Source organism: Nyctibius grandis, chromosome 12, assembly GCF_013368605.1.
Source record: "Nyctibius grandis isolate bNycGra1 chromosome 12, bNycGra1.pri, whole genome shotgun sequence".
Classification (NCBI taxonomy): domain Eukaryota; kingdom Metazoa; phylum Chordata; class Aves; order Nyctibiiformes; family Nyctibiidae; genus Nyctibius; species Nyctibius grandis.
In genome coordinates this window covers 4,502,237-4,529,022 of record NC_090669.1, presented here as the reverse complement: position 1 = coordinate 4,529,022, position 26,786 = coordinate 4,502,237, and the positions used below count along the sequence as shown (strand labels likewise).

The 26,786-nt window shown below is 41.4% G+C and overlaps 2 protein-coding genes across 5 annotated transcripts in view; both read right to left on the bottom strand.

Moving 5' to 3' along the window:
- The window catches only part of SLC12A4 (solute carrier family 12 member 4), a 51,248-nt gene extending 36,301 nt beyond the window's left edge, over nucleotides 1–14,947 (bottom strand). Inside the window, exon 1 of the mRNA XM_068411646.1 lies at nucleotides 14,674–14,947. Coding sequence (XP_068267747.1) covers nucleotides 14,674–14,947 — 274 coding nt within the window. The remainder of the gene's footprint in view (nucleotides 1–14,673) is intronic.
- LOC137669530 (dipeptidase 2-like) overlaps nucleotides 1–26,786 on the bottom strand; it is a 46,407-nt gene that overhangs the window by 5,742 nt on the left and 13,879 nt on the right. The window contains exons 11-14 of one of the 4 annotated variants that reach the window (XR_011049109.1): nucleotides 26,338–26,479; nucleotides 25,941–26,055; nucleotides 19,056–19,122; nucleotides 17,534–17,630 (exon numbers count right to left, since the gene is read on the bottom strand). Coding sequence is in view for 1 of the 4 variants with exons in the window: in XM_068411648.1 (XP_068267749.1) it covers nucleotides 26,476–26,479 (4 nt within the window). In the remaining 3 variants the exon portion in view is untranslated. Of the gene's footprint in view, nucleotides 1–17,533; nucleotides 17,631–19,055; nucleotides 19,123–23,433; nucleotides 23,495–24,815; nucleotides 26,480–26,786 lie in introns of those variants that run through there. The other 3 variants (XR_011049106.1, XR_011049108.1, XM_068411648.1) reach the window with 3 other exon arrangements.

Below are 26,786 nucleotides of genomic sequence, written 5' to 3'. Positions count from 1 at the left end.
TCATGCACAGAAAACATTACTTAACCGTAGACTTTTTTTTAATTTAAAAATCAATCACTTGTATTTTTATTATTTCATCTACAAATAATACTGAAATCCAAGATTAGAAATTAGAGTTGATACCCAAGCAGTTGGTGCAGGCTTCCTTTAACCTAATTTCAGCTATCTGAACAGCACGCAGTTATATTCAACTAATCATGTAGGCTCACTTTTTACTCAGAAAGAGATGGCTCAATTAGCTGATCCCTGCAGTGCCTCTCCTGTACACACATCTTGGCATGCTGCAAATTACTCTCAAGAGTGTCTAACCTAAATAAAACCCGAATTTATAGATGGTTTAAGGCATACAAAATTTATCCCACTTTGGAAAGCAAGTTAGTTCTGTTCCCATATATTTGTGCTTTCCCAGACTTTCATGTGTCAAGATCTTCTGCAAATTTCTACACAACTGGTAATTAGGCCAGTATTCAGTTTGAGTTTTTGACCACAAAACCAAAATAGGTTTGCTACACTTACTGTTCTCACAAGACCTAGAAGCAAATGAATGCTCCCAAGATAGGTATTCTACAGGAAAAAAGAGTTAGAGGAACAATGGGATTGCTGCAAACAGAAATTATTTTCAGGTAGAATATTTTTTTCTTGCATAATCAGGTAATTTTATTAGTCACAACATTATTTCTGAAAACATTTGTCCAAAGCCTTAAGGGTAAAGTTTTAATGTAAAAAGCTGTCCATGTCCATTTCTATTACACTTTGGGATTTTGGTTTGTTTGTTTTGACAAAGGAAACTGTTTTAACACAGTTCTTGAGAAAGCACTTTCCAGATGTTAACAATGATACTACTTTCCCAAGCACTTGTATTGTGAGATAAAACTCTGTTCCCTCCAAAAGGCTGTGCTATGTTCGGATAGCATTCTTCTCATCGTCCACCAGCAGAAAAGTTTTGCAGAACTGAGTTTTGTTGAAGAACAGAAAACCCTAAACAAGTTTCTTGGCCTTTTCTAGTAGTTCAAGAACGCCCCGGTATCTCCACATTACAGCAGCAAAGCATTCAAGAGTATTGTTGAAGTATATCAAGAGACTATCACATTAAGATGCCCTAAGAAACATGTAGGTTATCAAATTTGTTATCAGTCAAATTGTAGATGACAATTTGATTTCAAATACATTCTGAATTTGCTTATATACTTTATTTATGTGGTTCCTCACATGTGCCTGGGCTAAACAAAACTCTTATTCACTTTCAGAACTGTTATGAAACATCTTTCTTAGTTCATTCAGGAGACTATAACAAATTATTCAATTTACAATTATATTTTTGCAGAGATCATTATCTATACATTTCATAAACAGAAATCAGATATTGCTTCTTTTCTTAAATTAGTCTCTTTCAACTGCTTAGCACAAATCCTAATCCAATGTCAGTAACAGTCCAAAGTAGAGATCTTATTTAAAAATAATAACTAAAAAAGATGGCCTATTAGAAATGTTTGTTTCTCCATGGACAACACACAGCTAGCCAGGAACACAAAGAATTTCTAAAATGAAAATTCTGATTGCAAACTCAGTTATGGCAGCAGAACAGGCAGCTGACATCACAAATCTGATAATGAGGAATACTTATTTTCACTTTAGCTACAAAGTAGTCAATATTATCCAAAGCGCTTTTTTTTGTGCAAAACCAGGAAGTCATGATTTAAGAATTAACTTTCAGGTTTTTCAAAACTGAAAATTAGAATTTTGTTATTTTGCAGTAGCAAAAGATTGATAGTGACATTCCAAGCTCAGAAGAAACAGTTCTTAAAATATTTTGCAAACTTTACTAAGTTCTTGCAGGTGGGGTAGTGGGGCATATTTTAGGTGTTTTTTTTTAATTAGGAGTATTGTATTTCCCTCAGAAATCGGAGAAACGGGAAAAAAAATGGAATTGCATCTAGTTAGATAAAACTCATTCACACTACAAACTAGGCATTGGTAATGAAATAACTAAGTGAAATCTATTAATGTCAGTTCACTTAAGACCTTGGGCTACCAGGCCTTTTTCACTGAAGGTGGCAGAAAGCATGAGCTGTAAATTCCAGGCTGACCCAGTATTTTATGAAAATAAAGGCCAAAGTTGCACTAGATAACAACCCACGTAACAATAAGGCTGTATGAGAGGAAAGAACAGCAGAATGAAAGGACAGATCTTTACCTGGATAACTTTTAGGCAGCAAAGAGATCCTCTGTGCTTTAAACACAGGCTCAAACTATCAGTTACACGGACAACACTGAACTCTCACATGCCAGACCCACATGTACACTTCCATCGGCAACTGCAGCTTAAGGCCAAACTATTGACATTCATGGGTATTTTAAGAATATAACGTGTTCATTCACCATTTTAACACTAATACATAACATTATTTATTTCACTGTTAAATTGACGCTGTCATTAAAGTTTTGAGTTTACTGAATTTTAGCCAACAAGTAAAGGTGTGCTGCTTAAAATTCATTACACACTACACTGCAAATACCATGTACATATTGATAGTCAGCAACACTTCGGCATCTACAAAAGTGACACAAACAAAGCAGAGTTTTACCAAAAAGTAAATTAAAAAGCTGTATTATTGATAATATATTAGTTCCTCTGAAACAGTTCAGAGTTCTAAAGACTGCGTTTGTTTGTGTTCTGCATGAAAGAAACAGCCAAAGCTTTCCCACACAACAACCTATCCAACAGTTAGGCTGCACCAGAGTACAGAATTAAGGGTACAATTAAGCACAGATCTTTGATTTATCCCTAGATAATCACATGTCAAGTTACTATCAAACTTCTACTGTACTTTGCAAAACTAGCTTAGAGAACAGCTTTACCAGTCAAGTTGACTGATACCATACAACTCAAAGGATTTAGCAATTTAATAATCCTGTGTTTCAGAAAGTGCAATGATTTTATTCTTCAGTTAAGATACACTGATAGTTTCAGAACACCATAATCCTTTGTAGGTATTAACATCAACATTAAGTACTTACCCTTTAGCAATAGCTCTTTGCCATTTTCAGTAATTTGGTTTACCATTATTCTTCTTTCTGCTCTTAGTACATGCTTTAGTAAACGCCTTCTCTGTGAAGTCCTGAGGATCGGACAAGTTTAATAATATCGTATTCCCAAAAGAACTTTTTTCTACCTCCTCTGACAAACTAACTGCTGGCTGCCATGTTGAATGGGACTCATCTCTTTCAGGAATCAAAAGAGTTTCTTACAGAAAGCTAAGCCGACACTGATATAATCCTGGCATTATAATCCTTTCAACACTGAGAAAATACACAAATGTCAGGATCTTACTGAAAATGCTATTTGTGAAACCCAAACACAGCCACATTTAAGAGGCACATTGCTAGCTGTTTGCACGCTTATTCAGGAAAGTGTGTGCCACAAATCTGCTGCTTGCTGAGTGTGGAATCAGATAGTGTTTTAAGCCTGCTAATGCCACGAAAAGTATAGCTCTGTGACGCCAGCCCTCCAGGCATTTCAGCTTTCAAGTGAAAACAGTGATGTATTTCTTTCCATCTTCAATACTTTTTAATATGATTACCCATTAATGGACCAATCATATGCAAGATCACAAAAAAAAGCATCAGCATGATGAAAGGGAGGTTTATACAAGATACATAAGTAAACATTAACTTGATGATTCTAAGCAGTTCATAATTACCAGAACCCAGTCCATCCTGCTCATTCATAAGGGGGTCCTCTGGATACCAGCACACGCCACACTGAGACTTATCTACCTTACACAGTAGGTGCAATCACCAAGAACGCCTATGTATTTAAAGATGCCAAGTCACTTTTGAGAAATTGGATTTAGGAACTCACATCACTTAGGAGCTTTCATAATACAACTTGTAACTACCAGCTGAAAAATACACTATAAAAACAACCTTTGTACTTCACTGTAATCCACTTCAGAGATTCTTTCATGTGGAACGACTCCAAATCATTCCTCACAACTATCCTCCCTGAAACTCCATCTCTTCACATGCATGAAGGCACCTCAGATACAGCACACCCTGTATCAAAATACAGGGAGAAGCATTCTAGCATTTTCCCTGCCTCAGGAAAAGCCTCTTACCTTGCTGTAAAATGTTCTCACTTTCTCTGAGAGACAGCAACATAGGAGACCAGCATGCAGATTCCATGTGATGTTCAGTTCACGTTTCTCTCTGATACCAAATACAGAAAATTGTTTTCAGCCCTATACCTGTTCAGCTGACCATGGCTGCGCAGTAAGAAAGATGAGAGAACAACAACAAAAAATCCAAACTCCAAAAAAGACCCCACAACACACACCGCCATTTCAGACATACCGCTTCCCTCCTCCAGCTCAACATGTGCCAAAGAAACAATTGTACAGGCACAAACCATGGAGTGAGAACAAGCAGATGGGAACAGCGACCACTAGGTCAGTATTGCCACCAGCTCAGAAAACTTCCTACAGGGAACAAGTGGAAATAGAGGATAAATAGGTCAGGGTGCTAAATGTCTCCAGACGTACAGAAAATAACAGAAAAAGGTTCAATGACACTGAAAATTTCAACGTATGTACATTCTATACAATGTGCATTAACAGACATCTACTATCCATTCCTGGAAGACAGTAGAAAGATATCTGTAATCAGTTACAGCTTATTCTGAAGCCCTGAATGTTTTATTAAGTTTTCAGCTAACTCATATAGAAAGTGCTGAATATCAGATTTTTCTTCCATTTGAGAAGTACTTTGTTCCATGTGAAAACAAAGTGCATGAGAGATTTTTTTTTTTAAACTAAGGAAAACAGAAAAGGAAAAAAAAAAAAAAGAGAAATAAAAAAGAGCTAAGCTTGTCTACGCTCCAAGGATGAAGAGCTGACCTTTCACTATGAAGTGCTACAAACAGCCAAAACTCACTGTAAGTCCAGCCATAATACTTAAAGAAAGTACGAGTCAGCATGAGACTTCTCCAAGCAAAGGAAGTCACTCCATCCCACTGAACATTTTAGAGGGTGGAGAACGCTCTGACATGGCACACAATAAGCAACAAACCACAGTACTTGTAAAATACATCTATTCAAACATACGTTTATAAAGAGCTCACAGGTCTTCCAAAATTGCACAAAATATTAGGCACTGTGCAATACACAGCACAGACCAAGACCAAGTCAGATAGCTGGAGAAGCCACAGTGGCTTTTACCATCATTTTAAAAAAAGTTTGTCAGTTTGCAAGAGCATCAGAGCAAAATGAGTACAGCACATTAGCTTGCAAGAAACTCTTCAAGGAGCAATGGGCAACATTAGATCGCTTGTCTTCTGCTCCACCAGTCAGGAATTAAATCAAGTACATGCAACAGAATCTAAGTCAGAAGAAGCTCAGGGACATATAATGGTGAGTTTACTCCTGCTAAACACATGCTTCTACCACAAAGTTCAGAATATAGTGTCTTAAAAGGGCAAAGGCAAAATACTGCAATTAAATTATTCTCTGTGTGTTGCCTTGAGTTACAGCATTAAAGCTCCCTGCACGTACGCTAAAAGACATCTTAACACAAGGCAGATAATCATCCCACTGCCTGGTTACATAGTATTGGGATTTACCAAACACAGCTCAACTATACCTCCCTCCATGTTTGGCTGCAATGTCCCTGAAATTAATCCCCGATATTGCCACCGCATTCTCTGGAACATATAGCCACATCAAAAGTGAATGGTTTGTGTCTGCTTAGGCTAAGTAGTTAAGATATATTGATGTGGGAATTGAATTTGGATAAGCTTGGCAAGGGTTGGCTTGTGATGCTCTAAAAACAGCTGTGCCCTGGAGTTCATGTCCCAGGACAGAGTGCAGAACACAACTCAAGGGAAAGGAAAGGATCCTGTTGTGGGGAGATGGACAAGTGGTATTGCTGCTGAAGACTTCATATTGTAAAATCACAGACTGGACAGTGAAAACCTTAGCAGAAGAAAGCCGAAAACAGTAGTTTCTTAAATTGGATCTGCAAGACTATTAAAGAATCTCTACCTTTGTCCTTTGCATCAGCTCTGGATACAAATATATACTATAGCAAGTAGCAGTAAAAGTTACACCAGTTATATTATTTAGAAGTGGATCAGGAAGGCAAAGCTCCTCAATGCAAAGGTGAAAGCTAGAGGAAAAACAATAATGTGATGTCTTCCATCAGAAACAGCAGCAGCTACACCACCTTCTTGAATTACTCCGAGTCCTGACTCAGATCTGACCTCCTACATGGAAATGCAGAGGTGGACTTTGCACACAGTAACTAAGCTTGGGGCTGCCCAGCTTGCAAGCAGAGACAGGGTCATAACACAAAGTAGCATTGCTATAGATAATTTTATGAAAAACAATTACACTCCAGGGCATAAAAATTGTGTTTTACTGCAGCAATAAGCAATTTAAAGTATGCAAGAGCAAGTCTCAACAAGATTGCCCTGCTTAGGAGTTACTCCAACTCAGCAAATGGGCAGCTGCTAATGGCACACCATAAAAGTCTTTCTTTCCCTTTGACATGGAAGTGAAAGGCAAAAGTTTGGATGGTCTAACCTGCTTCACGATAAGGAGGTATCTGTAATGACTGAATGATGTTCTAAATCCCTCAGATAAACACAAGAAATCGCTGGCTACTCATAGGAGATGAAAATGAAGGCTGGCAATTAAGACTGTAGGGAAAAAAAAACACATACAGTTTTGTTCAGGTTAGCTTGAACCTATACATAGTACAGCATGCCTCTGCCCTAAACACAGAGCTCTGCGTCATCTCTCCCAGGATCTTGTACAGTCTCTGCTACAGTTCCCTGCAAGCCAGCTTCCAAAGTCAGCTTACAGCTTTGATTCTAATTTTCAGAGTAATCGATGGATTGCATCCTAATTACATTATAGACCACGTGTCAATCAATGAAAGAGCTGGGCTTCCAGGACAATGCAGGTCACTCGGGTGGAGCGGGGAGAAGGGGGCAAATTAAGCCCCCTTAAACTAAATTCCGAAATCAAGGGGATGGACCTGTGGGACAAACTTCCAGTGGACATTAGGCAAACCCAGAATCCGAATACCTTTGGAAATGCTGCTAAGCCATGCCCCGAGCAAATAAGCTTCCTGGTTTCCTGTCAGAGCACTGTGACCACCAATACAAAGGCAGGATGATGACTGTCCCCTCACCAGTACCAGCAATCTCCTCCCTCACCCCTTGCCGCAGCTGCCCAGCCCAGCCTGGCACTGGCCTCTCATCTTCTGCTCAGCAAAATGCCATTTCATCTACATTTCCGACAAGTCTTAGGCTGCCTCCAGTGAGCAAAGCATGGCTGACTTGGCAAAACTGCCAAGTTATCAGCCTTCCCCATTCACCCATAAGCTAATTGAGTCAAAGCCCTTTTTGGGCAATTAGCGCTTTATTCTGCATGTCGAACTCCACCTCTCTGTCCTACAGAGCAGAATGAAGATCAAAAGATGATCAAGAAAAAATTCCACAAAGTACCTTTAACAGCAACAAAAATTTTGAAAAAAATGTATTCCCAGAACTGTTCTAACCTATACCTCTGTTGCTCAGACATGAATTAAGACTGCTGAAAAGCAAACAGTCTTCTTTTCCAGGTCAAACCTAATACCTACCACAGAATCAAAAGCCCTATTACATGACCTATTAGTAAAAAATGCTACTCCTTTAACTCCAGTAACTTCTTTTTATGGTTCAGAAATGAGAGTCTGAGACTTGGGAAACAATGTTTAAAATAAGAGTCACTCAGGACAAATAGGCAGTAGACACACTACAAAATAACCGCCGGATAGGGGTGCAGAGGGTGGCAGAACACAGGGGACCTGCACCACACAACAGTATACGAAATGCTAGATATCCAAAATCCGGATAAGTTTACCCTACATGCACTATAAGAGCTGTATTTTTCCTGGTCACTTAGACTTTTTATATTTAAAGACAGAACATATTAAATGTACGTCAAGTATTTGATTTTGCTAAAAGACTAATATTTTTTGCGCATGGTATTTCGTTATTTTGCTTGCTTATAAAGAAGATATTGTTTGCTTAGCATTCACTACAGCAGCCACTGTGAGAGATGCACAGTTGTCCATGCGTGACAAAAATCCAAGTATACTGAAAGAAATCATCCAAAGCAGCTCAACTGAAAGAACCAGAACAGTACTACTCCTTGCTAAGGGATCACTTGGCATCATTTGAAGAGATGCCTATTGAAAACTAATAATAAAGAAAGAGATGTTACCAAATCAAACAAAAAACCCTGAAACTTTCTTATCTGTGAGAATAAAAATCAGCTTAGTACAATTAAGAGATTCAAAATTTCCGATTCAAAGGTTACTGAAGGCAATGGAAACATCCCTAAAACGTAATTCCAATAGGCTTTAGACCATGTCTTAAAATGGTGCATTTTTTTCTCCGTAGTTCAGGTCACGGATCAAAGTATTTAAAGAAAAATGTTGAACCAACAGGTTGAAGACACGAACCCTTTGATCAAATAAATCTTGCTCCCACATACTGGTGACAATAGCAGTTTTTCTGTAATATAGATCAGTCTGCACATTAAATAATTTGTTACATCATAGTCAACAACAGGTGTAAATCTTCAACTTGGTCTTGGAAGGGGAAACTCACCAAATGCAGCTATTCTCTCCCTGTGGCGCTGGGTGTCCCCCATTCTGTTACACATACTTAAAAGGAAAGCAGTGATCACTAAGTTTGATCTTCCTCAAGGTTGTTGTTGTTCTTTAACTTCAGCAAATGGCATTTATTATGTTTGGCTACATTTCCTAGTCAATGAGGCTGCAAAATACCTTAGTCTCCATTCTACATGGAATTTCAGAGCAAAAGCCAAATTTAAACTTTACATTGAAGAGCATGCAAAAAAGTACTCTTTAATTTCGTTGCACAGGGGAAAAGAAAGGAAATGTCACTATTTTCTTTAAGGAAGTGAAACACTGAAGAAATTTGCAAGGGGAAATTAAATAACACACACAGAGACCAATTCTATACATGAGAGAGATATGTACTAGAAACACAATATAAGAAACCAAAAAATTTATTTGAATTTCTTTAGAAAAGTGCAGAGATTGACTAAAAGATATAGCTTCAGCATGTAAAAAAATTCCCAAACTTAGTGTCAACTCCAGTCTGAAACAGGTGTTTTGCAAGTCACAAGGAGCGACCATTTGCAGGCAGAATTGGATGGAAAAATCCATGTCTTTCCACGTGCAACTGCATAGCCTTCTAATACAGGTGTTCTCTGAAACACAAAAAATCAGCAGCTACAAAAGACCAGCAGAGGATTGGTTTTTTATTTTCTTTTTAATCTTCTCTTAGTTTTCTGCCACATACAGACCCACACAGACACAGTTACAGGAGTTGCTTTCAAATCACTTCGACATATCACAAAGATCCTTCCCAGAGCTTTTCCAAATAACTGAAATACCAGAGAACCCACAAAAAGGCCGATGTTCTTCTATATTTAGCTAAGTCTCCTGGCCGCCAGCAGTTGGCACCGAGGTCCCCTTGGTACCGGACAGCTGCAGCCTCTCCAGCTCTGTCTTAATCACCGCACAAATTAGAAGAGGTATGAGAGACATGCTTAGCAAAAGTAACAGCTTATGCAGTAACCTACACTTTTTCCTTTTCCTAGACAAACATTTTAACAGATGAATTAAACCTTGTAACACTGCATGCTGCCAAAAGCAACTTGCGGTACCCACCATGGACTTCACTAAAACAAGCTTGTCTGAGAAATTCCTTTGCTTACAGGCTACTAAGAAAGTACATATGATCTCCTTCACCCACCCAAGTGTTATAAACAGCTAATTATGTCACAAAGAATTTCTCCACTCTCATTTTTCACATACTGCACTCTTATCTTTCCTTATCTGCAGCAAGAGTTCACTTATCTATGCACCTGTATTGTTGAAAGAAGTATTCTGGAGTTTGGCACTGCTACCAGTGCTGTGCTAATTGCCGATTGCACAAACAGAAAAAACACCAAACCCAAATACAGGACTTCACAAGGATGACCCTGCTTCTAAGACACCTTTCAGGATCTGCATTTCAAATTATAACCATTGCTGTGTATCCTACAAGTATCCTTTATGGAACAGGAACAAATATTGACATAATTGACGTATTTAGCACTGACAGGACACCTTTAATACCTCCAAATTTACACATTAAACTTCACAGAAAGGGAAAACATGCCAAGCTTAGCAGAACAGGAAAAAAAACCCTTCCTCATCAAAATGCAACTAAATTGAAGAAGATGCAGTCTCTGTACCATTTTCAGCAAGACAACAGTAAACAAATCCCAATGAGAGACAGTTCACTGACATCAATGCATTTCTATTCTCAGGTTACTTTCTTTCCTCCCAAACAATTCAGAGCTTCTGCCTCAAGTCCTCCCCAGGCTCCCTCCTCCATAACTTCTTTCTGCAGTTTTGAGGCAACATGAAAAATGCTGAAGATGCACATGCTACAGAGGCTACGAAAAACTATCCTGCTATGACTACTGTAACAGCGCCATTTACTCACATTGCTGCTAGCAGAGGTCTTGAATTTAAGATAACCTAAAATATATTTGGACATGTTTCTGTCGCTCCTCTTTAGCTGTGGTATCTAATTCATTATATGACTAATTTTATCTTATCTCTGGACTTCGCCAAAACACCTACATATAAGAATTAAGCGCTTTGAAAGGGACTTTTTGAATGATTTATGTATCCCCATTGAAAGTATCTTCAGACATATTTTATGTGAGCTTTATTTCAAGTCTTGCAAAAGACTTAAAACCTTTACTAGTAAGTTACCACATATTAAAAAGCAGTGAACCAGGAAGAAGCTTAAAGTAAAAGCGCACTCCTATCACACCAGAATTTTCGTTATCCATCTTCTCGAAAATAGCTTATTGGAAATGACCAGCACAATCTGCTGCTGCACAAGGGCACCAGACATACTGATATAGACTGGAAGCATGAGGAAAAGGTCTCAAGTCTAGTTAGAAAACTCTGAGCTGAAAGGAAGCCATGCGACAACTGGAACATAAGCAGAGCAATTCATTGGCAAAAACCAAGGGTGGCAGCTGACCAAAGCTGGTTAGTGACACCAAGCTGATTAGTGTCTCATTTCCACAAACAGAAGTCACAGGAAGATAAATAACTTCCCACAGGACACATGACATTGCCATACTTTGGCTAACAGGGTGCACAATCACTGTGGAGCTGAGATTCCTATTAAAGCAAAGCTCATTCGGTGTTTTTAAACACTATTCAGGCCCCACTGTCCCTCTTCTTACCCTGTGTACCCAACCCAATGTGCTGGCATTATTTCAAAGACTGAGGAGATGCCAAATTCACATTTCTCATCCCTGCTGATCCATAAAGCAGGGCTCGCATGTTTATCATAGGATCACAGGATAATTCTCTGTACTTCTTTTTCTAAATGGAAGATGTCAAAATCTATTACAAGCAGGGGCAGTTGGTGGAACCTGCTTAGAAAAAAAAGGCTGATTTTATTCACAAGCAAGCACTGGAGCTATCTGGGAAGGCTACCTTATTGCACACTGACTAATGTTTAGATGACACCCTATCACTTGATGTCCTAAATAAAGCAAAATTCAGAAAAAAAATATTCAAAACCAAGGCTATGACAAATAAAGGTTTTAGTGAAAAGGTCAGAGTGAAATAAGAATCTGTCAGAATCATAAGCAACAGCCTAAAAGATTATGCAAGGACTATTGGACAACAAAGCCACTACTCTCCACACTGTTACAAACCAGCTATAAACAGAGTTACATTACCATGACAGACCATAATCTTGAAAGGCCGTATCATTATTGAGTCACTTTAACCCATCTCAAATCAAACTGAGCAATCTGGAGAAGTCTTTAAAAAAGGTTCTGGATAGGAATTTGATAAAATAAAATCTTCCCTGGAGAAGATTCACCAGAACAACTGCAACCAATTTCTCATACTGACTATGGTGGCGCTCCTTGATCGCACAGGAAGACTGGAAAATCGGCACTGCTCAGGCAGCCCTGCGTGCATTCACACAGTGCCAGTATGAATCGTATGCACTTTGATAGGGACACAACCTAGAACTCTGAAACTGTGCACTCAAGTCAAACAAAGTTTACCTTATCTGGAATCAGGGGCATCACCAACACCAACAAATCCCTCCATGAGCCCCATGATCAGCTGCCACAGAAGGCTCTGGAGGGTGACTCTCTTCCCTCCAGTCTGCAGGCTCCAGCCAGCACTAAACAGCTGTGAGATACTGCCTTCAACAGGAGCTTCAATTTCCACCATGCCATGTTATCAACGCTCCCCCAGTATGAGAGGCTACGGTATTCTGCATAGGATGTAGAAAGAAGCACCAAAAACCAAAGGAATAACAAAAGGGAGTTCAGATTCCCCTCTACAGAGCCATAAACCCATGACATCTAGGAAGAGACAGAAAAGGCTAGTGGGAAGGAACATGCTTGTCAGTACAGGTAGGCAAGACAGCATATCTTTATACGTACACCCTGAGGCTATGAAACAACACTTAATTACTGTGAAAGTAAATTAAAAAATAGAAGGCAGTTATAGTTCAAACAGAAACAGAACCAACTACCACATATTAATAGAGATTACTAGATATTTATCAGTTCTACAATAAAGGGACTCAGCTAACTTCCAGCAGCATGGTTCTGTGCTGCAGTCAGAATAGCAGTACTTAAAAGATCGCAGCTTGCCAGCTCCTGATAGACTGTGTTGGGGAGCTGAGTATCCTGAAGTGTGTTGTTTGCACACATCGTACAGGCAGTCTCATATCCAAATAAGAGGCAGTTTGAGTTGACCTTCCTTTATCCACCATGGCAGTCGCTTCCACTAGTCACACTTACCAACCCATGGCCAAAACTAGCTAGTGGAAAAAGTACTCCATGAGGTCTCCACCTCAACCTGCTGAGATGGGTGAAAAACACCTGTTACTTTCATACACATGAACTATATGTTAAGTAACCCGAGAGTAAAACAGACCTTTTTTACAAAATGAACTCAAGGCCCTGCACAGCCTTTAGGGCTAGAGCCTCAAATTGTCTGTGATAACAGACAAGCTGGGAAAAGCACCTACCTTTCATCATTCCAAAATGCCCACACTAGGACTGGAAAGAACTGACATAATGGACATTAGGCCTATGTAAGCTACATGGTATATGAACTCTAAATTCCTTTGAAAACTATGCAAAGAAAGAAAAAAAAGAAAAAAAAAATGGTACATACTAGAGATCGAAGCACAGATTCACAAAGAACTGAATAAGGTGACAGGCAGGAACTGGACCTTGATCTCATGACAGTTAAGTATCACTAAGCAAAACAACCCCGTTCTCTTCCTTAAGCACAAGCCTGAGCAGTGCAGGCTCCCTTCAGGGATTACTGTGCATCCAGTAACATTCGCAGTCTGAAAAGTTTGACTGCACAGGCAAGGAAGAACAGGTCAGGTGTTTACTGATTTTTCTTTTGTTGCCTAGAGTCACACATGATTCACAGAGGGTAAGGCAGATTCACCAGCTGAGCCCGTGGGAAGATCCTCTTCCTAAAGGTTACAGAACTAAACATAACCAAGGCAGGAAAAAGAAACAGATCCCACAAAGAGCTAAAACAACCTTTTACCAGAACTACTCTACTCTCCAAATCTAACTGTCTATTTTCTCACCAGAAACACTCACTGTATTTAAACTGATTTATACCTAAACGTCCCAGCAAAACACCAAGACAGGCTGAGGACTGATATTAGCTGCCTAATTAAAGAAAGTACTTCTCAACAACCAAAATCACCTCCTACTTGCATGATCCTCTTCTGTAATTGGAATAAATTACCAACTAACAAAAAGCAGCTCTGCCTAGCAGGAGCAGTTGTGAAAGCCACACAGACACAATACACATGCTGTAGTATTCAAGAGCCCGGTTTGAGGGAGAGAGACCTAGCTGGGCAGGCGCGTTTTTGAAAATGACATAAGCAAGAAAAGCAGTCAGGTACCTGAGATTCGGCTCATTTAACTGAACTCTTATCACCCGTTTATTTTGGCCGTGGAGCACTGAAAACATTCGAGCGTATCTCTACGTCCTCTTATCACCTCTGGAGACTGCAGTTTGTGGGAGCAACGATAACACCCGTCCCCCCGCGCCGGCCCCGCTCCCCGCTGCACCCCGGGCTATCACCAAGCGGCTGCGGAGCGCAGAGAATCCCAGGGGCGGATCCCCGGGTGCGCCCGGCTCGGCTCCCCTGCGCAGCGGGGGGACACCCCGGCCCCCCGCAGCCCGAGGGCACCCGCCGCAGCCCCGCGGGCTGCGCTGCCACCGCCCGGCCCGGGCCGCCGGGGCTAACAGCCAGCGACAACGTCCACCGGCCCGGCCGGGCTCCCCGCGGGCCTCGCCACGGCGGCGCGTCCCGGCCCTGGCAACAGCGGAGCCGCCGCCGCGGGTTCCGCCGGGGCTCCTCCTCCGGGCGCGGCGCCGAGAGCCGCTACCGGCGCCCCCGCCTTTGTCTGCCGCGGCCAGCGGTAGCGAAGCGGAGCGGGGGAGCCAGGCTCGCCCCGGGCCCCGCCGGGAGCGGCCGGCACCGCCGCCCCCCCCGCCCCAGCCGTGCCCGCTCACCGTCGGAGCTGACGGTGTCGTAGGAGTCAGCAGCGGCCGGCGCCGCGGCCGGCTCCCGGTAGTCCACCCAGCTGAGCCCTTCTACGCTGTCGTACTCGGTGCGGTGCTTGTCCTCCACCGGCACCACGGTGAAGTGCGGCATGGCTGGCGGGGCGGCGAGGGCTCCCCGCGGCACCGCAGTCAGGCAGGCGGGACGCGGCGCGGAGCCGGCGGCGCATTCCTGCCCCGTGCGGTCACTTCCTTTCAGGAAACCGCGCTCCTCAACTCCACCCATTCCCCTCCGAGCGCCGCGGCGGCGCGGCGGCTGCCGCCCCCGGAGCCGGCGGACGGACAGGCCGAGGCCGCCCTACAGCGAGGGCCGGGGGCAGGGGAGGGTGGTCGCTCCGCCGGGCGGGCGCGCTCAGCAGCGGGGACGCAGAGGAGGGGCCGGAGGCGGCGAGGCGGCGCGGGGAAGGGGGAGCGTTCCTCCTGCAGTCACCGTGACAGGAGCCGGGCCCGGGGGCGGCGGGAGCCGCGGGGCGGGGAGAGGCGGGCGCCCTCCGCCCGCGGCCCTCCCTTACCGGCGCTGCCGGGCCGCCTCGGGGAGGAAGTTTCCCCCCACCCTGCTCCAGGCCGCCTCCGACCCCCTCCCCTCCGCCGCCATTTGCTGGGCAGGAGCGATGCGGGGAGAGGGCGTTGGCGCGCCGCGCCCAGGCCCGGGGGGGGCGGCTGCGGGGCTGGGGCGATTCCCGGGGCTGGGGCGATTCCCGGGGCTGGGGCCAGGCGGCCCCGAGAGGCCGCGTCGGGCGAAGCGGCGGTTCCGCTGGCTGCTGCCGGCGTGGGGGGTGGCCCGGTGCGCTCTGTGCCAGGGGCCGGGTGGTCGCGAAACCCCAGGGGAGGTGGTGTGGGGAAAACCCCAGCAAGCGGGACGCTGGAGAGGAAGCGGGAGCCCTGCTAGGCCCTGGGGGAGCGGAGCGCGCCAATTAAAAACTCACGGCTCCCAGCAGACTGTTAAACCCCGGGCTGCGGCTGATAACAACGGACTGATTAAAGACATACTGTCACCCCCAGAACCGGTTTCTTTTCATGCAAGTTATCGTTAACTTCAGATGCGGCAGCTGTCCCCGCTTCCTGTGCTTGTGGTGGCAGCCGGGTGGTTTCTCTTGTGCTCGCCCTCTTTGGCTGCATGAAACCCTCAGAAATAACGTGGCAAGCCCAAGGGAAACATGGCTGCACACACAAAAGGCGAGGGGGGGGAACGCGGGGTAAAATACTACACTGGGGAAATTTGAATGCCGGCTGGAGCCAAGGGTATTTCTAGCTATATGCAAAGCAGACAGTTGCTAAGGCAGCAGACTGACAAGGAAGATGAACTGTGGCCCTGCTGCTCAGGCAGGGGCCTGGGAGCCGGGGCTGAACCATTGTTTAGTCCCACTAATGGAAGCAGTGGGGTGTGCCACCCCCTCCCAGCAGCCGGGAGGGACGCCTTGGTGGTAGCAGGGTCCATAAAGACCGGGGCACGCCTGCCTCTCAGCCTCTTGTCCCTGAGGGAGCAAAATTCAATTTTGCCTTCACATTTGAAAAAGCTGGCACCAGCAATGGGTAGCTTGGCCTTCCTTTCGTATACGGTAGCCTTCACATGGAGTTTAAACATGAATTAATAGTTGATAATGCTATTTATTGTCTGTGCTTGAAAGCTAACCTTGAAAGTAAAAGGATCCCTTTTGAATGCGTTACGTAATCATCAGAAAAAAAACTCTAGAGAAGAGTTTGTGTGCTTTACTATGGAATATCAACTCAAACTAGTTTTTCTGTAGATTTTTGACTAAAATATTCCTTAATGAAGAAACCTGTGTACAGTGAGAAGTCAATCCAGTACTGATGTAAGTTTCGTCTTTGGATTGCATAGGAGTCTGCGGGAGAATATAAAGCTTACAGCAGAGGAAGAGGAGAAGACTAGACATTTCCTGTGCTCAGAAGAACCCTATCCCTAGGCTTTCTGAATTTGTTGTGCCTTTTTGACAAAGCAACCCCCAGGTCACTGGGAGAAAGAAAAATGTGTAATGAGCAGAAGAGACAACTAAGAGGGAGAATGCTTTGTTCACGGGAACTGAGTAGTCAAGTCTACTTTTAATTAGTTGGGTTTTGAAATAAACAAGAAGGCTCCATGCTGTGGAGTGACTGCTGCCAAGGGGGTACAGGTCTCTCAGTTCACTTAACACCAACTTGCTGGTAGACCACCTCTGGGGAAAGCCAGAGCAATTACACCTCTTAGTATTGATCAGACAGGTGGAAAGACTTCTAAGGCTCCTGTGCTTTCATATAACCTACACTTTACTTTCGTCTCTGCTCTGTTAAGGAAAACAATGATCTTCATGTGGCCATGTGTATCTCAGTTACAGCCTCATCAGTTTTGGAGGAGAAAAAAAAACCCCAGATTTTCCTCTGTTCAAAACTCGTGGTATCTTGAAGACCTAGGGTGAGATTTTTTTTTCCAGTAACAGTAAAATAAGCACATTTGTAAATACGATCCCACTGTAAAGGTTTACCAGCAATTTCTGTGGGCACGTTAGGCCAATTTTGATAATCTAGAAAGCATTTATGTTAATTTTAGAAGCAGTTCTGACAGACTGGAAACATCCTGGTGCACCACTTAGTCCACTCTCTTATCTCCAGCAATATTTTTTCCCCTGGAGTAAAGTGGAACAACTGGCCAAAAACTAGCATTTTCTGTTTAACCTTCCTTGGTTGAATTATGTTTCATTAGTGTTCATAGTAAGTATGACCTAATAAGCTAGAGTCCAAGAAAACAGGAAAATTAAGTATCAATTGATAGGGGGCAAAGAATTTTATATAGAAAAAGGGCAAGATGATAACTCACCATTAAGCTAGTTCATGCTTAGTCTTCTGTCGTCTTCTTTCCTGTTTTCCGCTTTATAAAGCTTTTGAGTCAAAGTGTCTGGTCTAAGTAAGCTGTCCTAGAAAAAGGAGACATGGATTATAAGAAATAAGTCTCAAGAGTTAATGTTTTTGGAGTCATGCTTACTTAGGAAGAAGAATTAAACTGGGCACTTCCTTCTCATCTTGCTTTTGAAAGCAGGTCTGGCAAGGAGCTGTCTTTTTTTAGGCACCAAAAAGTGAATCTATGCCACCACAAAATGTTTTAGTATCATAAAATCAATGGCACTGAAATTGTGTCCCATGAAGGTTAAAAAATACATAAAATCAAGCTCATGCACATATACCAGAAACTCCCCTCCCTAGAATGGAAACTATATCCAAATGTCTTAGGAGAGAATTTAGCCCTAGGAAACTATTCAAGTTTATTGAAGCAAAAATATTTATTTTGTCTGAAGACAACAGTTCGTTACTGACTTGTAGAAAGCCCATATTTAAAGATAAGACGTTATCTACCCATATCAGCTTTGTTGTTTAGCATCTGGTTTGTAAGAGAACTGAAATTTCAACCTGAGTGATTGACTTCCGCCCTACCACCCCATGTATGAATACTGATTGTTACTTCTGAATGGTACGAGTGGCCATCACTAGCTTAAAAGTTATCTGATATGAATACGAGGCTGGAGTGAAACTAGACTATCTACAATACTACAGCATTTACCTGAGACAACATTGCTATCTCTCATTAAATAATGGGGATGAAAATTATCTGCTTTCTACAAAACTAAATGGAATTTGGGATTATGGTTTCATATGGGTACAGCCCAGTCAGTGACAACAAAAGAAAGAGCAGAGAAAATAATATTAATTCCCCCCCCGCTTTTTTTCCCTCTCTACACACCACACCCCCCACGCTCAACAGAGAAAAACTGCACTTCTAAGAAAAAGTCTGGTGGTTTCACTGCAAAAAACACAGAGACCAGCTTAGCAGAATCAAGACTTACTAGATGAGAAAAGGCCTGAATTTTCAGTACTCTAGCGTACATTACAGCATCAGTGAAATCAGCAGCCTAAAGATCAGCAAATCCATGATCTCTGATCAGGAACTGCTTTTTAAATTGTTTGTTTATTACCTACAAATCATATATGCAAAGACACAGTTCAGTTCTTAATTAGTAAGCCACTGGGTATTTGTGAACTACCTTAAGTAGGTATAAGCTTCCAGCTGAAAGGTCAGTATGCTTCCACAGTAAACAACTACGCGGTTCGACAAAGAAAAAGGTTGTATGAGAAACTCTGAGTCTTCTGGAAGGGTAGTTGGGTAAACTGCTGAAGAGCCTGATATAAATCCCTGGGGCAGGCAAGCAAGGTCAAGTTTGCCTTAAATGCTTCTTATTACAGGTGACACCACTCAAGCATTAAAAAAAGCAGCTTGGCTTTTACAGCCCAGCGTGAGATAGTGACCGCACACCACATCGGCTGTTACAGAAACGGGCTTGACTTACGCACGCAAGGTGTTTCATCCCTTCCCCGACAGGCAGCAATTCACAAGGTGGTGTTCATACAGTCATCCTAGGAGAAAGTGAACATAGAATTAACATCAGCATTAGTGATCGCTTTTAAGGAGATAGTAGAGGGAACAGCCTGCCTCAGCCCTCACAAAGGGATGTAGTACACACATTGGAAGGCCCTTGTAAATGAGCTCTGGGGTATTGTTAGCTTATGGACTTGCAACATATTATGTTGACCTCAAACAAACAACAAAAAGTAACATTGTTTCAACTCCTTCTCAATAAAGGCGATTTGCCATTTGTTTAAGGACAAGAAGACCCAGCATCTGAAACTGTGTTTGAGAACAGCTTTTCTTATCTTCCCTTCTTCCTGAATTTCATGGAGAGATGCCTAATTTTAAGTAAACTAGTTTATTTTTTCTAACTAGGAAATCAAAACCAAGCAAAAAGTATCATCCTTAAAAATAAATATGTCATAAAATTAGAATTCAGATTTTTTTTTAAATTCATCTGTAAAATTGTGTTGCCCCTAACATTGTTTGGAGTGCTTTATAATAACATGATACCTCAAAAAAGCTTTGTAGAAAGTTTAAATTGACTTTCTGTAAATGAAGCTTTGAAATGCCTCATTGGTGGAGTAACCTGCCCAGTTATTGCTTTCATTGCTGACCGTAACGTTTATGTCCCCAGGCAGAATACGTGGCCTGCTTAGAGGTATACGCACAGGATGCACTGCCCTAGAAGCCTGAGGGATAACATCCATAACTGTGTTTATCCAAAATACATAAAACTTCCTGAGTGGAATACCTGCATTCTGATGTTTTATGTAATAACCATATTGCATCTCTGTTAATACAGGCCGGTATAATGCTTCTCTCCTATTTGTCAATGGGACAATCTATGAACTTACGCTTTGAAACTAGGAGAAATTTCTAAACCATATGACATGAAAAGTATTTCTGAGATATCTCGGATCATCAAGTTAGTAGCAGGGTAGTGGCCCAGAAAAAAAAAATATATTCCAGTTAGAACAGAAAGAGGTTAGAGGAAAGGTTTGCAGATTTATAGACAGCATAGATCTAACACAGTAAAAAAATTCTGGGAAACTGAAACTCTGCTCAGTTATCTCCCACACAGTTAGGCACAAAGCCCTGATACCTGGAAGAATTAAATACTTGCAAGTTTTGAAGCCAACATATTTTTAAAAAGCATAAATACAGATATTTAAAACTGTAAAGAGAAAGGCTGGGATATGCACAGCAGTGGATCCATAACTATTATTTATTGTTTTGAAAGATTTTTTCCACTACAGTGGAACCTGGGTGACAAATAGCATAGAGCTGACCATCAGAAAAAATAACAAAACAAAAATTGCCACTGCCAAGGTACAGCTTCCCTGGACATGAGGCTTGGCAGAAATTCTGCAAGTTCATGGCCAGCATTTCACCATAGTGAACTTCCATTTTCAGCACATTCCTGCTTCTCCACATCCAAGGCTCACACCAGCCTCATGGACAAAGCAGGCTGGAAACTGGCAACCTGGCTGCAAAGGTTTCTAACTAACAAAGATCAGGATCTATTTCATCCATGACAAAGATAAGCAGTCACTGAAAGAGGTCCTTTGGAGAGGACCACAACACATACATCCACGTGTAAAGAACTGGGGACAGAGTAATAAGAGCTTATGGGAGGTGCAATGTGCAATCCTCCATATGCCATTTCCAGGAGAAAAATAAGGCAAGGAAAGGTCACAACATATTTACACAGGAGCTCATATGCTAACTGCAACTGAAAATTTTGCTGTTGTTCCCCTAGAAAACACGTCACAGCTTAAACAGTAAAAGACCACAAGAGGACACTATGGCGCCACTTATCTTCAGAATTTATTTACTTCAAGGAACTTCTGCCTCACTTGTAAGATTACTCATAACTGTAGTTGATATGTGGAATAGCCTTTTCTACAAAGATACCTTAATCTCATCTTTAGAGACTCAACAGTTACTAAGTCTTTGAGATTCTCCCCCGCCACCCCAATCAGATCCTGTAAATTCAAATAAGAACTGGATCAAAGTTTTCTTCACTAAACTTGTTAAAACATTGCATGGTTTCATACCCTAATGGGTTTGCTGGAAAAATACTACTCAGTGTTTTTTTGTGTTTTTTTCTTTTTTCCTTTTTTCAAGGAATCAATTTTCAGTTCAGTTACATTTTTAGCATGGATAAATTTGTCATGGTCTAATTTTTAATAAAGGGCTCAGAGAAGAAATTGAGCACAGGCCTAGACAAGATTCTTTAGATGTTAACTACAGAAGGGCATTCAGGAAAGTTAATCCAAATGGACTTTTCAAAGATGTATTAAACTTTTTTTCAAATGTTTGTATTCCAGACTAAAGGGACCTTCTTGTTGCTTGTGTGACAAAACCTGTATTAGCTTCAGTTTTAATCTTAGCTATTTTAATCTTTGTTTCTCAGCAACAACCCCCAGGGGAACTTGAATTCTTGCTTCCTGGGCTCTGTGCTTTTCTTTCATTGCAGAACTGGCGAGAGAAATGCTTTATGAAAACAGTGAGACCAGGTGCTGAGGAAGGGCATCAGAGAAAAATACCCATTATACAGGGGAAAGAATCATCCTAGTGAAGTTTACAAAACAATTTGGGGAGAAGCAACAGAAACAGAGCAAAATTAAGTGCCCTCTCATTTGAGTTCTGATCATTAAGGCTAGAGCCTTGATTAGAAGCAGCACATTTCTGTGAGGAAAGCTAAATGCTGAACTTTGTTTACTTAGCTTGCTTTTTCCCCCCCTCACTATTTGTTGACTCATGACAGAAGCAGCTGAACCAAGTCTAATAACTCTCTGAGGTCACAGCTTTAGGGAAGAGGGGTTGTTTGTTGCTTTTACTTTGCAGGAAAAAAAACCTGCAGGTTGCAATAATTTCTCAAAGAGTACAGATACTGGGGAAGAATTGCCACCTTTGCAATTTGAGTGCGAAACAGGCTTTGAACAGCTCATCTGGTAATACTGGACCAACTGACTGAGAAGTTCTAGCTCAATCACCAAAGATCCTGGACATCTGTGAAATACAGAAATGGGACAAAAATGCTTCCCATGGCCACAAATTTTGTTTTTCCTCTGACAGAAATTACATAATGAACTTATAAGTTCGAAGGTTAGTAAAAGCTTTTCCATTTCTCTGGTTTCAAAAGATTAAAAAAGGAAAATTACAGGAGTGCCAAACACCCATCATCTCAAGTTGTTCTATGTAGACGTAAGGTTTGTAGGTACGATATCAAGACAAAAATCAAGTCCAAATTAAAAAAAAGAAAAAGTTCTTGAAACACTGAATCAAGCCTTCCAAAATGCTCCAGGAAGGGTTATCCAGCATCACAGTCTGTCCTGAAAACTGTTCAGCAGATCCAGTGACATACTGCTCCGGATCTGTGAATTAAATCCAACAAATCTTAAGAGCAAATGAAAGCCACTGTTAGTGGGAAGAATCTTTTGGTTATTTATTTTTTTGTAGTTCAGACATGCTACATTTTCAGAATCTGAAGCAATTTGATCATTTCCATATGTATAAATCCAGAGAAGAACGAACAGAGGAGCTGCTGCTTTCAATAGCAAAGGGAAGAAATCCGAGTTGCTGCAGTCTCACTCTGCTTTTCTGCTCCTCCCCTCCCCTAACGCTGAACATGGTTAACCCAATCACTGACATGATCAGCAGGAAACCCGTCACTTGAAGGAGGAAAACAGATAGTTTTCAGCTATATCAGCTCCCTGAATCAGCTTACCATATAGTTACACAAACACCAGTGCTGTCACAGGAGACAGGGGAGACAACATGCAGCTAAGAAACAGGGAAGGCCTACAGCAACCGAAGGTGACACTGGCATAAACTGCTATGGCACTGCACCTTGCTCTGGAAGGTGATGGAGACGCAGGGATACACAGCTTGTCAAAGGTGATTCTGTGGTGCAGGTGCCCACTGAACCTTATGTTTAAGATCAAACAGAAGTTAATAAACTTATATTTATATAGGTGGTTAGCCTTAATGCATGATGTTTACTGACCTTGAGACATAGAAATATGCTGGCATATTGCTTGAGCAGCTCAATGATATGCAAGAAGGAATACAGATGTCAAGCACTGGCAGAGTTCAGTAGTCCATGTCCAATGTAAAACATGCAAAAGTCCTTCCATGGCCCAAACAAATCACCTACTGCGTAGAAGTTAGGTACATGAACTGAACCACTCAGATTTTATGTAACAGATCAGCTGTATATATTAGACCAGCAACAGACTTTTTAGGTTTGGTTTCTAGCATCACCACTTACCCAGATGAGACAACTGAGAATTGAAGTTGTTTATTTCTGTGGATGCTACAGCCAATTAGTCTGGAAAAGGATAGTACTGGGAGAAGGGCGCTGGCGTCAACCTTTTAGAATCAAATCAATAGTCTGCATCAATATTATGTCTGTAGTTTTTGGCTGTTCATATCACACACGTGAAAGCATGAGCCTTGGATTGCTAAAGATGCCTTTAAGTTTGGGTCTTATTTACAAAATCAGCCTAAAGTACTTCATAGTACATGGATTTTGAGATTACAGAAATAGTAATAACTATTTTCAGAATTCATGTTAGAACAACTCATTATTTAGAAGCTGTAAATAATGACTTGCATTCTTCCATTTGGCAGCCAACAAAGCTTATTACAAAGTTGGTATTTCAATTATCTCTGATACTTCACTGATGGCACTAGCCATAATAGAATCTGTCAGCTGAGCTAGCATGCATTTCAAATTACCAATGCAAATTGCTCTTATTAATTGGGGCAGGGCAAAGGCATTCAATTTCAGGATGAATCATCCTCTCCGTTGGGAGGCAGAAATCAGAGTGCAATCTTTTTATGCTTGAGCTGTTAGAAATGCAGTGTTGTGACTACTACTACAAGCTGCTGTCAGTAGACTGGAAAGACTGAAGGGTCACTGTAGTTTTTCTGACAGTATTTCTTTACAGTCATATCTTACATGATTTTACTTTTGAAATTGAATTCTAATGAGATGCCTTTCTACCATGTTTCAAGTTGTATGAATTTGGTCGTTTAAGAAAAATAAACTAACTGCATCTATCAGATAAGCTAGGTACCATGTGTATAATCATTGCACAATGCACAAGACCATTTCTTGTTTGATGACTGTGGACTCATGTTGGTTTCACACAAGCAGCTTATTTGAAGCGTTCTGAATTGACATTGTAACTAGTAATGGAAAAGAGACTTCTAGATCATCACACATCTGTGAGAAATGCTGTGAAGTAGAGGTTATCCTAACCTTGGTGCAGGCAACCTGTCTAGTTCCCCATAAGCCTTGTTCTCTATGACTTGACTAGCTTTAACAAGTGATTTGCTGCAGGTAACACTGTCATTATGGACTGAGTCATCCATGTTCCCTTTCCATAGACACTTGCTCAGACTTCTCTATAGGTTAGCTGGTATCTGAATGAAGATGAGGCTGGCTGCCTACATCCAGGATGCTCTAGGGTTAAACCTATATCATTTTCTCCTGCCTGCCATGCAGGAGGCTACCTTTCCTGTGAAGAGTGGACCTAGAGCCCTCATGATACCCTGGGCCTTCCTTCTGCAGCAGAGCTGCATGGTTCTTTCAGGGTTTCATGGAGTTCTGAACATTTACACCAGTACCTATACACAATTTTAAACAATATTTTATTGAAATTTCATGTATATGTTTTGCCACAAGGTTACAAATTATCCATTGCACAAAGCAGTCAAACAAGTGCAATACGCTATAGATAAACCAAGGAAATAAACTACAAATATCTATAGTATGGTGGCATCAGTAATTTAAAAGTATTATCCATATCTTTAAGAAAAGGAATATATTTTTAATCCATGCTGTAGTATAGAAAAAAAAAAGTAGAAATTAGCAGGCAGGGAAGTGACAACACAGTAGAAAGAAAGAGGCTGGAAGGAATAAGGAAGCATCTTACATTTCAAATATGTAATGAAGTTACTGTCACAGTACTAATTCTGTGAAAACAGACCACGGATGGCATTTTCCAAGGGCTTATGAAGCTATTAGCAGAAGTACTGATGGGACATAAATATTTGCCCTATTGCATTAATCATTTTACCAGTAAAACAAGTTCTGATGCCAGTCAAGCAGTATCAGGAAGTCAAGACTTCCCAATCAGTGCAGTAATTCCCCATTGTAGATGCACAACCAGGATCAGTATTTATTGAGAAACTGTTCTTTAAAACTTGGCTTGTATGCAACTAGATGATTCAACATGATTTGTAAAGAATTCAGTAAGTGGCAGCAGTATATTCAGAATATACTTATGAAGGAGACCACCTTATCAGAAGAGTTAATGAAGCTTCATTTTGAAGCAATAAGAGAACAGTCTGCTTCCAGAAGCCCTGCTTGTACGTGGAATGCAGAAACGGATGGCAGGAACAGTCTCAAGTGACTCTAGAAAACAACTGACCTGCTGTTTCTATTCTGATCATGCTTAGCCTTGTCTTTCAGTTGTTAAATACTTTGTGTGTTTACAAATGCTGTCCTTAGATCAATTACAGGATTTTTATTTCATACGTAGGCTAAATTCTGCATATGTCATATCAGTAAATAAAAGCATATATCATGGGATAAAAATCACAATTAACAGCAAGTATCATAGAAGGCATTTACCAGCAAGCACTGGGAAATGACCCTACAAAGATGTAGAGCTGCCATCTTACAATTTCATCATGAACCTCAGGATATTTGATTAAAATTCCAGGTTTGAGCCATACTAGCCTACCAAGAATAAGCCTATCGCAATATATGCTCTTCTGTATAACAGTAGCTTCTGACCTCACATACCTTGTGTATTTGAAAACGTGTTCCAAAGGCTGAAACAGCAGAAGATTTATAATAAAAAGATTTCTTCCTAATCTCATGCCTATGAATCCTTTGACAATGGTCTGATTTTAGCCAGCTAGAATAAAAATAAAATAATAAAACCTGTTATTGATAAGGATCATTGTTTAAATGTGAGAAAGATTTTCACAAAGCTGTGTAACATTCCAACAAAATTTTTATTTAAATACTCATTTTATACTTAATAAAAATATCAGATCAAGATCTCACTCTCTGAGTAGCCAGAATTCCTGCTTTGTCCTGGCTTATTCTTGCTCCCAGCTTCATGGTTATGCTACCAGCAGTCCCCAAATTATACAACATTGCCTGGTCACCTGTACCTAAAATGCAAGACACCTACCTCCACCCTTTGATAACTCTCCAGTTGCCCACTCTCCTGGTCAGTGTTCAAAAATACAAGTTTAGAACTGCAGGATGGATCCCTAAAGCTAGTGGTAGGCATGAAATCCTGATTGAAATAGCCATCTCATCCATCTTGTCATCTTAAAAAAAAAAACAAAACAAAACAAAAAAACACTCTTCTACATATACCAGGGGAGTGGTTTTCTCTGACTAAGCCATCGACTGACAGTGAAAGTTGTATGATTTAACAAGAAGTAATGTCTGAAAACATCTCAGCACAGCTGTCTTAATCATATTCTCTGGTTCCTATGTGGAACTGCTGATTCTGGTCTCCAGTATTTATACCAAGTACCACAATACTGGTACCAAAACCATGTGTCATGTATTAGAGAATTTATTCATTAGATGTGAATACTTTCCATTAACAATGTTGGTCCTGGTTTAGCC